This window comes from Pseudoliparis swirei, chromosome 19 (assembly GCF_029220125.1).
Source record: "Pseudoliparis swirei isolate HS2019 ecotype Mariana Trench chromosome 19, NWPU_hadal_v1, whole genome shotgun sequence".
Lineage (NCBI taxonomy): Eukaryota > Metazoa > Chordata > Actinopteri > Perciformes > Liparidae > Pseudoliparis > Pseudoliparis swirei.
The window spans coordinates 17,950,101-17,962,111 of NC_079406.1; the positions used below are offsets into that span (position 1 = coordinate 17,950,101).

A 12,011-nucleotide genomic window follows, 5' to 3' on the forward strand; every position below is an offset into this window, starting at 1 on the left:
TTCAAAACGACCAGTATGAACTAAAGTTACTCACCAGACAACCACAACGAGGAATGAGGCAGAGTGCAGAGCTCCTTAAGTGTTCAAAACACGTCGTTCAAGAGATAAAGGTGAATTTAGACGAGACTCGGGGCCGGACACCTATCGTGTTCTGTTGCCGTCCGAGGTCTCCATGGAAACGAGAAGGACGCTTTGCAGTGTGCGCGTTCACATGCGCGCTCCCGTTCAAATTATACAGTCTCGGGACAATCAATGACATAGACATTAAAAGTCCCGGAGTAAAAGTCCTCACGTCATTATGCATCAACAGGGACATTTTGGATGTTCGATTATTGTGGAAGTTTATATGACTCAAACTCTGGCACGGCTCTGGGTTTAATTTCAAATTTGGAAAGTTCAACCTCAGCTTGTAAGTCAAAAATAAACCGTGTAGCCAAAGACACTCGGACCCTGAACGAAAACATGTCCTTATTGAAACCACAAAAATGTGAGCATGAAATCCCATATCAAGATTCAAGATTCAAGATTCAAGATGTTTTATTTGTCACATACACACACAGGGTGCATGAAATGAAATGCAATGATCAATGCAGGGCAGCAGGGAGTGCAAAACAACACTATTTACAATAAAAACAAACAACAACACACAATTTAATTTACAATATGTGTGTGTGTGTGTGTGTGTGTGTGTGTGTGTGTGTGTGTGTGTGTGTGTGTGTGTGTGTGTGCCTAAGAGGGGTCCTGGTGGGGGGTCCTGGTGGTCGTCGGATGGCCTGAGGGCCTGAGCCTGAAAACTCCGTCCCCTCTCTCTCTCTGCTTCTCTCGTGACTAGCCGCGCCGCTACAGCCGCCCAGCAGCAGCAACAGTCTGTTGTTGGTGGTGTGGGGGTCCTGATCCATGCTGCCTCCTTCTGGCTGGTTCTGCACCTCCTGGTGTAGTGGTCCTGGGTGGTGGGGAGGTGTGTCCAATAGTGCATGCACTACTCTCTGCACTACTCTCTGCAAACCTTCCTGTTGCCAAACCAGGCTGTCCAGGCTGCTGTGATTGCCCGCCAGGAGCTCCGCTCTCTACAAGGAGAGAGAAGGAAGGACTGAAGGATCCTCTCCTTTAAATTTAAATTTCCTGAGCTGCCTGAGGTGGTCCCAGAGTGTCTGTTGTAGTTGACCATGTCGTCTGTGATGTGTGATGATGGGTGATCGGTTATTTAACCCCGCCTCCCTATCACAGTAGTCCTCCCAGCCCCAGTCAGTGTCCTCTCTTCTGTGTTGTTGCTCCCTCCTCCCACAACAATAAACCTTCCTTTTTCCACAATTGATAGAGGCTGTTGTCCTGCTGGAGTGACAGATCAGTTAGCCTGGCCTGGCAGGTAGGCCTCAGTCGTGCCTTCTCGCAGGCCACCACACCGTTGTCATGACGTGGTGTGATCCATGGTTGATGACCTGGCCACACAACATGGTGTGTGCACAGTCATGTGTGTAGGGGGCTGAGGACGGGGCCCTGGGGGATCACTGTAGGGGAGGGGAGGTTCTGGTGTGTGTGACCACCTGACCACCCTGGGCCTGGCGGTCAGGATCCCAGTGGCAAGGGTGTTCAGGGGGTCCAGGATCCAGCTCAAGTCCAGCCCGGCCAGTCTGGAGGGGGTGCCAGCTGTATGAACTACAACAGTCTCACAAGTGATGATTCATAATCTGAAGCCCTGGCTGGTTTTTACTATTTTCCATCAGATTCAGCCATTTTCTCGCGTTTGCCCTATGAAGCGGTGATGATATCTTCCTGGTTTCCACTAGTGACATTGCTGCTGCTGCATTATACGTTTGATACAATGCATCAACATACATGTTGTTGTTCACCATTTGACACATTACTGAAAAAAAGCCTAGCCTACAAAAAGTCATTACATATATTTTATTATAACAGTACTGGGGTTAAAATTCAGAAAAAATTGTATATGTGGTAGTAATGATCAGGTTTGAAGTTGGTTTAATGATTGAGAGTAGAAAAGGTAGATAACTTGACGGCTAGAATAGTGAACACGGACAGAGCAATTTTTTAAAGTGTTGCAAGAAAGTTAAGGACGAAACGATGAGCAGTACCAAAATGCCAGTAGTGAAATAAGTATTAAGTCTTTATACTAAAATGAATAAAATGTAGACAGTAAATAGTACTTTAAGTATCAAAAGCAGCTCTAATGCGGCATCATGTCTATTTATAGAACACAAAAAAGACCTCACAAACAGTTCCAATTGAATTCCCCAAGCTAAATATATTTATTTATTCCCTAAAAAAAATCAAAACATGCTTTGTCAAATGTAGATAAATACAATCCAAGACTCACAAGATAGAGGGATAATGCAACATACCCACCATACCAGAAAAATGGTACTTGAATCATGTGTAATGTGCATTTTATGTCTGTCTGTGTGTGTGTGTGTACAGTGTGTGTGTGTGTGTGTACTGTGGGGTGAAATACTGGAAAGCAGTTCCAGGTACATTATATAAAAAAGAAATTTAAACTGAATCAAAGTTATGATGAAACAGATTTCACAAAGAAAGCCCTTGTCTTCAAAGTTAGGTGGCCAAAAATAATCATTTGTCAGAACTACTGTTCATGAGACAGTTTCTGTGTCACACTTTGTGGTTAAATCAGTGAAACATTTCATTAATAACCACAAGAGACGCTGCAGTCCAACAACGTCTACATAGGTTTTGAGTTTACTGAAAAACAAGCGTATAAAGGCAGGTGTACAAACACTCAACATGTTTTAGCTCCAATAAAATTGGACTTGAAGTTAATTGACTGCATCACGGTCACCTGACCAAATGAGAGGTTAACCAGTATATGACCACTGGCTGAAACACTGCAGTCGCCACAGTGATATAAAGCCGAAATTGGTGTTTCACACTGGATCCAGTTCCAATGGAGTCCGAAGAGAGAGAGGGAAGGATTTTCATTTTCAGAGATCGGACCTGCAAAGACAGAAACATCTGTAAACTGAAAATAAAGCAACAAAAACAGTATGGTTTTGCAGTAAAACATTGTAGGATATGTGAAGTAATGTGCAAGTCATTGTTGAGGTATTTTAGTTACAACATGTAATTGTGCATGCAAGATGGGAAGATAAATAAGATACGCGCAATTGTGGGTCAGTGGTTATCAGGTCCGTCTTTCAATCAGGGGGTTAGAGGTTCAATCCCCGCTCTAGTCGATGTGTCCATTAGAGAGACACTTTACCCTGAGCTGCACCCTGTAGCTATGTCTACGGTGTATGAATGCAACATGATTATACGTCGCGTTGCATAAAAGCGTCTGCTAAATGACATGCAATTGTAAGGATGGTGTACTTTATTTTTTATCACACTTGGTGGTTGCACTGTAAGGATTATTTATAATCAGTGGTCGCCAACCCATCGATCTTGGAGACTATCGCTCTCGAAAATAAAATGACCAAAAATTCAGAAACACATTGGGCTTCATTCCCAAACATTTTCTGAAGTGTCTTCTGAAAAGTTCTCTTACGGACTTCGGAAGACCAACGTCAGAAAAGATCTCCGCCTGATTCATGAACGCCTGCAAATGGATTCTTACAGTCAAAGTGTTCTCAGCTGTACTCCCTCTGTGCACCTGGATTTGCATACAGAAACGCCCCAACAGCTCCTTATAAGGGCATGCAACTGAAGAGACATATTAACTCCAGACTGATTCAAATCATGTCAAAGTGAAAGCGAGCACCGGTCGAATAAACTGAGAAGTAACTTCATCGGTGCAGAAGTGCAGATACTGTTGCACAATGTAGATTTGTCTATTCTATTCCACTGTGGCTATATAGTGTCTATTTATTTATTCACTTACATTTGTTCGTGTAGTGCTTTTGTTTATTTTATGATATTACGATACCTCGTAGAATAACTACGTAATTGTTAATGACACAAATATTCTCGTATTATCACTATAATGATTTAAATCTGAAACTGTATGTACAGTTGTTGTGAATGTAATCACCAACAGTCTAAGTTCAGAACAAATCCCAGATGAGAACTTTCACAAATGCCAAATGTATCCCAAAAACTGCATAAGTGGAGTCAAGAAAATCACCAAATCAAAGTCCAGGAGCCGGCTTACTAAGATACACCTGCGAGACTGTCTGTGCTGAACTATAAAAAGGTACTCGGAGACCGTGTTCAGTCACAGACTGGCTGTCTGTGCTTATGAGTCAAACTCCAAGGCATGCACAGACAGTTTTCAGTCACAGCCATCACACTGACTTGAGTCACATGACTTCTGATGGCATTGCGATGGGACAGAGAGCTGAACAAAACTTAAATTGTGTTGCACTGACTGAGAATTTTATCAGTATTGTGTTGTAACTTCAGTTGATAAATACAACAGTGAATATTGGTAGTTGCACTGAAATTGTAAGCCTCAAGTTGTAAGTAAAGTCTTTTTCTGTCTCAACGCCTCAATAGGTAGATCTTGCCGGGCACCAAGGCAGAGGTCAGGGATCATGGCCTTAAAAAGGTTGATGATCTATATTGTTTAGTGTGTATTCCCTGTACCTTTTTCGCTGTGTACGCTGCATATTTGTTTCTTTGATATTGTTTTATAAAATACCCCAGGAAAGAACTGAAATGGTCAAACACAGCTTCGATATATGCAATTATCTGACCTACATAGGAAATTAGCACCTTTTCTGAACAATGTTTAACTGAAGAAAAACAATACTGCAATAACTACTAAGCTAGATTCTTAATCATTCAACCAGTGTTTTAATCAGATAAATTCCTATGAGAAAATATGTTGGACTAAATGAGAAAACTATTCATTATGGCCAAACTGGATTGACTGAAATGCTCAATATAAGTGGAAAACTGAAAAAGGACATTTGACACAAGAACATAAAACTAAATTTAAAAAAAAGCTGACAAAAGGTCAGATTTGGACGAAGAGTAATGACGAAAACAAGTACAGAGAAAACGTTGGGAATAGGCTATTAAGGATAAAAATACCGGAGTTGGGATTTAAACTAATACACATTTACGGCTTAAGAGTAAAGGTGCGTTCACACCAAAAGCGAAACTTTTTTCGCGCGACTGAATCCCATGATAAGTCAACGTACAGACGCGCGTGGCTGCGATAGACGCGATATTTTCCCGGGCGCGATGTGGGCGCCGCGATGTGGGTGTCGCGTTTACAGCGGCAAAATTTTCGCCCCGAGTTGAAATATTTCAACTTTGAGGCGGTAATCTCGCAACTCGGCCAATCAGCTCTTGAGTTCCGCTCTCGTAGCGCTGGAAGCGGAAGTCTTTCAGACGTAACAGTAACTTCATCGGTGAAAGTGACCGAGCTGAGTGAGCCTACGGGTGATGTCATGAACCCAAACACGAGGGCGTTAGTGTGTGGGATTTCCACAACAAATATAAAGCAGAACTAGTGGTTAGTTATTCTGGTGGATGAAGGAAATGATAACGGTCTTTACGGAGACGAGACACGGAGATAAGCCCCGCCCCTCGCGGAGCGTCTCGACGCGAGAACACGGTGAATGGTCGAGCGAGTAAACTCACGCGTTTTGGGCGACGCGAAAAATAGTTTCGCTTTTGGTGTGAACGCACCTTTAGGACTAAATCTAAATTAACTTCCAAAATTAGCTCAAAATACTTACAATGAAGAACATAAGGGCGCAAGAGGACCACACGAGTGCCACATAATATCCGTCGCTGCCGAACAATAAGCCACACAACACGGTGAAGATCATCCTAGAAGAGAAGCATGAAAAGATATTCAGAATATCGTTCAATATTAATTCATAATGCAACCAACATGAGCAGAGTTCAATATAAAAATGCCGTATTTACAAAAGGTACTTTTTAACCACTAAGCTGAATATGAATAACTATATTTAGATCTTTGATTTAGCAGCTATAATATACAACAGGTTAAACTTTGTTATAAAACTAACCCTCATATCATCGTAGTATATAAGTATAAGTACAGCTTAAGTATAACTTGATAATTACCCAACATATTTGTATCCACTGTAGGCAATGAGATCAAAGGTCGAGAGGTCGCTGTGTACCGTCAGCAGGTACAAACTCAACAACATCAACAAGACTTCGATGATTACCCACACGAGGGCGGTGCTGGCACACAGTCCAAGGACCTCTGGACTGAACCTTCACACAAAGAAAATACACACCCTGTGTTTAACATATTTGATCAACTAATTAACTTTCATCATTAGTCATAAACAAAATTAGATAAGGAAGAGTCATTCACCGTTTTTGAATGCCTAGGGCCATTCCAGCCAGTAAAATGTAGGTGATGAAAGCCATCGCTAAAAGACAAAAAGTACACCTAAAACATTAGATCACAAAATGATCTGCTTTTGATCATTTTAATTTTTAGAAAACTTACTTGGTATGTAAAGATCTGGTGCATTTACATCCTGTCTTGGAGTCAGTGGAGCGTCCCGATGGTAACGAACTTCCCAATCCTACCATGAACACACAAGTACAGGACCAATCACAATCGGGAAAAACCAAATTAGATATTACAGATAAATTATGTTTGGTGCTCTTCTTCACCTGAAGGGTTTACAAGATAGAACAACTTAGCTTACATGAAACAATAACATTAAAGTCAAATTTAAACTTGATAGGATAAAAGCTCAATAATCAATTAGGGGCAAAAGTAGATGATCATTAGAAGTAAGAATGGAGTGAACACATAAATAAATATTCCACTTAAAAGCTTAATTTGACGTTGTGGGAAAAGTAAATCAAGATAGGTTTCTTTTTTAGTTAGACTTTGTCACCCTGCTCTTGTAAGGAGAGTTTGCACTCTGTGTTGTTTGTACATTATCAGGGCACAAAATGTTTGGAGTTGTGACTTAATTTACAATCTCAGTAAGATAGTGTGTGGGAATGAACTGAGCTTTTATATCCGCACTGGCAAACAGAGCATTCTTATGTTCAGAAATGAAGCTGGAGTGGTGATTAAGTGGCTGATTAAATTGTTTGCGTGGTTTCAATTGATAAGTGGGTGAAATAATGATACCAGGGGAAATTATCAAGCAGTTATGCATGTGATTGAATGTTTTGTGTCTCCCTGTACATTGATGTAGGACAAAGTCTGAAGAGTGGATGGCACTGATTACCTGATGTGTGTAAGGGAACATGAGGATCATGAGTTTCTTCATTACATATTTGGTGTCAACTGCAAAGAAGTATTTCAGCTTGTTCACGGACATGAATCTGCTGATCTGAAAAAGAAAGGAAGGGCAAACATTAACTCTACGGATGAAGAGTGACATTCTGCCAAAGGGTAATTAATACAGTTGCGTCACATCTGATACATCTGAGTATTAAAGCTAACAATCCAGTAGAACAACATTGGTTTCACCCCGACTACTAATCAGGCAAAGAAACATTTTAGAAAGTATTAGACTGCTCCTGGAGAGTGGCTATGTCAATAAAAGAACCGGTCTGTACAGTTCTCCATGTTGAAAATCCGAAAATTATGAACTTGTTGATTCACCTTTGTCACACTTACATGGACAAAAACAGGCTCTGTCTTGCTTTGTCTGCTTCGCCATATAGCTACAGCAAAAGCTTGTAAAAATGGTTCAGTTGGTTTGCGGTGCATTCAAATCTGAATTTACAAGATATGCCAGATCGATTAACTGACCAGTCAGTCTCAGACACATGCATGTTATACACAGAGGCAGTTGTTACACAGTACAGCCACACAGTTCATACTTTGTAACACAGAAGTTGCAAAAAACTAGGACAGTTTGGATTTACTTATTATTTGTGGATGCTTTCGAATCATATATATATATATATTTTTTAGATAGACAGAAAATCTGAATTAGGTTAGACTTTTGAAAATATATCTGAAATCGGCCCAAAGAAATTGCAATTGGTGCATCTTCAGTATTTATAATTGGCAATTTGAGATTTAATGCCCAAAGACACAGTACTGTATTTATAGGTCACTGCATTAACACCCCAATCTGTAGCATACGTCATATCTTAACCCTTGTGTTGCCTTCGGGTCAATTTGACCCGATTAAATATTACACCCTCCTGTCGCCTTCGGGTCAATATGACCCGATTCAATGTTTAACCCTCCTGTTACCTTTATATTTACTAACATATTTTACCCTTGAGGTCAATATGACCCCAGCTATTAAAATCTACAGAAAATTATTAGAATTAATATTGTTTTCCAAGTTTAAGTGTGAGGTACTTTATGTTTGTTTGTTGACTCCCGAAAGAACACCGACATTAAACATTGAATGGGGTCAAATTGACCTGAAGGCGACACAAGGGTTAAATATTGACTCGGGTCAAAATGACCCGAAGGCAACACAAGGGTTAAGGAAACCATAGTACATCACATGTTTTTCTCACCTCTTTGTTCATCATATCTTTTCCTTGGTTTGCTAATGAGGAGCCGTACACCATTGCAGCATTGGCCATTGGGTCAGCAAACATGTTGTTCGGCACAGCACCTCCTTGCATGTCATGCGAGGGTCCTGCCATATTGTACCCAGGAGTGTAGTAGCCTTGATTGTTCATTGCTGGTGCTACAGAGCTGGTGTCATCAAAAAGGATAGAGTCAGCTGTGGAGGGAGCTGCACGAGCCCTTGGTTTAGCTGTGAATGGATGGACACAAGGGAGTAAATAAGGGGTGAATATACATACACAAAAAACTGACTTTATTTACATTTCATAGAGTTACTATCTAATTATAAGCTAAATCAACAGGCTGTGAAGGTTTACACTGAGTTGCCAGTTTACTAGATACCTTAAGCTAAAACTAATGCAGTATAATACAAACTAATAAAGTTAATGCACTAAATCCTTCACAAAAGGTTATAAGTTAAAGATGTTGTTAAAAGTATTTTTTCAACAGGTGTTGGTGTGGGCATTTTGAAGGCTGTAGTTTGTGGTGCTGTTGAATTGTATTGCATCATACTACATAGGTTTCTAATATGTTCTCCACCCTAGGATAATCTAATAGCATAGTCACTATAACCCTCTTGCGAGTAGTATTCATTCAAGTAACTGGTGTATTAAAACTGCATTCATGTCGATCTGATTACCTAATAAACTGGGATCATGTTTGTGTAGCTGTTTTCTCACCCGTTGAGCTCAAGTAATAAAATAGGAAGTAGAAACCACGGACGGGTATTTTGCAAATATTTTACACAATGAATAAGTGATGGTAACGCAGTGATTCATATTTCCACTTACTTGGTCTGAACCCCTGATGTGGCAAGTCCATTGTGACGTTCGCTTAAAAAAAAACAATGACACGTTAGCTACGTTTCCGCTCCGCTGGTTAACTTAGAGGTAGATTACACACCGTTATGTTATACAGATAGCATTGAGAACATGTAATTAGTTAACACGATATTAACGTTAGTAAGAGGCTCACACCTGCTAGCTAACCTCTGTATAAACGTCTCCAACAGTCACCACTATGGCAGCCGGTTCATGCTAGCTAGCTCGTCCGGCCAGCTAAGTTAATATCACTCATATGTTTTGAAACACGTGATGCAGCCGCGCGTTTGAGAAACACACAGTCTGCAACAGTAACATGTCAAATGCTCACACGGGTTGACTGAGGGACAAAGTAATGAAGTAAACAACGAGCACGAGAGCACTCACCTGCACAGCTAACGTTGTTAGCTCGCGACGTGGCTGTTGCTGAGGACCCGCCCACCCACTGCGGTTGGTCGACTTCACATTGCCTGCGTGGCAGATCACGAAGACACAGTACAGCGTTCCTGCCGCTACTTAAAGTTACACGTGAAACTCTTACTTTACACTTATAACGTTGCTCCACTGCGTTTTAAGGAATTATGGTGCGTGTTTTGTTTTAATTTAACGTTACTCTTTTCAATGTATCCCATCTGGTGCAAATTATTGAGTTTGCAAACTTTGCATTATTAGCATATGTTATATTCATGAAACTTAAAATAACATAAAATGACTAAACGCCTTTAGAATTAGCTCCAGCTGGACTTTAACTTGTTCTACTTTTGGTTGCTAATGATTCCAACAGTTTGAATTACTATCTTGAGGTATTAAGTTATACATTTAAGGATTTAATGTTACTACCTCTACAGTGCTTCAAAATAATTACCCTCCATACCGGAGTTCATTAAACTGCTACTGTACCTTTAACCTGTTCAATACCAAGTTAAATAATATTTCCCAAATCATTTGGATTTTAGTAATTTGATATTATTCAAATGTTTTTTTTAAAAGTAGTTATTTCTTGATATTTAACGCTACCTCACCGATTCATGACACTGTTTTTTGTACAGGCATGTGCAAAACTGCACTGTACAATCTGGTTATATAAAGATCAAGGCACTTAAGGCTTACATTCACAAGCCAAGACCCACAAAACCAAATAAACAGTTGTCATGAGGATGCTTTTATGCTATGTTAATTATGTGTGTGGGATGGATGGGTGTGTGGGTATAGAGGAGTGTTTGGAGGTTGAGTAAATGGTAATTCAATCTAAATTTCCTTCATCTGCTCCAGAAAATGTTAAACTTTTATTGGGAAAATCTGAAAACAATGTATGTACTTTAACTTAAAATGTTTTTTTTACACACCCAAATGTGTATGTCTGACTAGCAGACATTTTCTAAACAAATAAGACTGAAACCCCTGGTGGTTGAATGGATTTAATCAGGGGAAACATGTTGGCACATGTCACAAGTGTGCAAGTGTGTCATCATGCATTCCTGAAGCTTTAGTCATCTGGCACTCACCTTTACCCCATATTCCCTTCATATGATACCATCAACCACATAAAAAATATAACATCCTGCATGTGTGTCCTGTTGATGACAGGATGCAATTTGGTGAAATCTGAAATCTTAGACTCAGTGAGATGGGCCATTGAGCATCAGCTAGGCTTTGTTAAGTTCCATGCTATTGGCAGTTTCAGTGTTTGGTCATTGTCTCGATTCTCATTCACAAGTTAAAAGGAGACAGAAGGCCACTCGTCATAGATGACTCTGAGGATGATTAATCTTCACTATTTTGTTCTGTTTCCACCCCCACCCCCCAAAGAAGACTACAGATTGTATTTCCAATTAACTTTAGAGTCTCTTTAAAAAAAAAGGTCAATCCTTACTTCGAGGAGAATAATTAACTGTAATGTGAGACACTGGTGCATCAACAGCTAAAAGAAATCAACCATTGCCGGGAACTCTGTCCTTAGGGGCTGCAAGGTCAGCAGCTGTTGGGACAGACTAAGTTTACTGAATCTACAGCATGCAGTTTTTTAATCTTTACTCGCAACTATATTGTGCTTGCAAGTAAAACACAGTGTTTGAAAAGGATGATGATATAAATGAGCAACTTTGTGGCAATGCACTGACTCATCTCCACAGGCATGTATGCACATTGATGTGGTTTGTGAAGTGAGAGTGACTGCCAAAAACCTCAACACAATTATGCACAGCATGGACCCAGCTTCACCCGCACACTTTATATCTCTAGATTATTTTTCGAATGAAAAGTGCTTCACAAATAAAATCCATTATTATTATTATTATTATTATTATTATTATTATTATTATTATTATTATTGTTATTATTAGTGTTATTATTATCTATTTAATAACCAATCTGGAAACATGATGCAACGTGGAAATTCATATTTATGATGTAAAAGTACCAGAGTATGAACTATTATCAGACCTGACAGCTATGACACAAATGGTGTAATTTACTCTTAAGAGTATCTGTACTTTATTTATTTATTTATTTATGAAGAATACAAAGGTTTTCATCATTTCTAGATATTTATGTTCTGAACTGGATCTGGAAATGTAAAGTTAAGTTACCTTGACATTTTTAAACATACTAATTTATTCTAAGGTTAGTCAAAAAACCCATTGTAAATGTATTTTATTTTATAATTATAATTAATTAATTTAATAATTCTAAGTAGTATAGGCTATTGTACAAACTCACAAACATGT

At 39.6% G+C, this 12,011-nt stretch overlaps 1 protein-coding gene across 2 annotated transcripts; it reads right to left on the minus strand.

Annotated features, from left to right (window-relative positions):
- Nucleotides 1-2,243: 2,243 nt before the first annotated feature.
- On the minus strand, nt 2,244-9,734 carry yif1a (Yip1 interacting factor homolog A (S. cerevisiae)). 2 transcript variants are annotated; one of them, XM_056439937.1, is made up of 9 exons: nt 9,673-9,734; nt 9,256-9,297; nt 8,410-8,654; nt 7,152-7,256; nt 6,410-6,488; nt 6,272-6,329; nt 6,013-6,168; nt 5,658-5,751; nt 2,244-2,967 (listed from the first exon to the last, which is right to left on the minus strand). In XM_056439937.1, the coding sequence occupies exons 2-9, from the start codon at nt 9,284-9,286 to the stop codon at nt 2,809-2,811; spliced, it is 927 nt and encodes a 308-aa protein (XP_056295912.1). In that variant the 5' UTR covers nt 9,287-9,297; nt 9,673-9,734; the 3' UTR covers nt 2,244-2,808. The 2 variants fall into 2 exon arrangements, with proteins under 2 accessions (XP_056295912.1, XP_056295913.1); XM_056439938.1 differs by lacking the exon at nt 9,673-9,734 and adding an exon at nt 9,454-9,648.
- Nucleotides 9,735-12,011: the final 2,277 nt, after the last annotated feature.

Excerpts from the sequence above, each read along its gene's own strand:
- yif1a (XM_056439937.1), bottom strand. The coding sequence starts at position 9,286 with ATGGACTTGCCACATCAGGGGTTCAGACCAA. Across the intron at positions 8,655-9,255 it reads ACATCAGGGGTTCAGACCAA|CTAAACCAAGGGCTCGTGCA; the intron begins GTAAGTGGAAAT and ends ATCCATTCACAG. Across the intron at positions 6,489-7,151 it reads TGTTCCCTTACACACATCAG|GATTGGGAAGTTCGTTACCA; the intron begins GTAATCAGTGCC and ends TGTTCATGGTAG.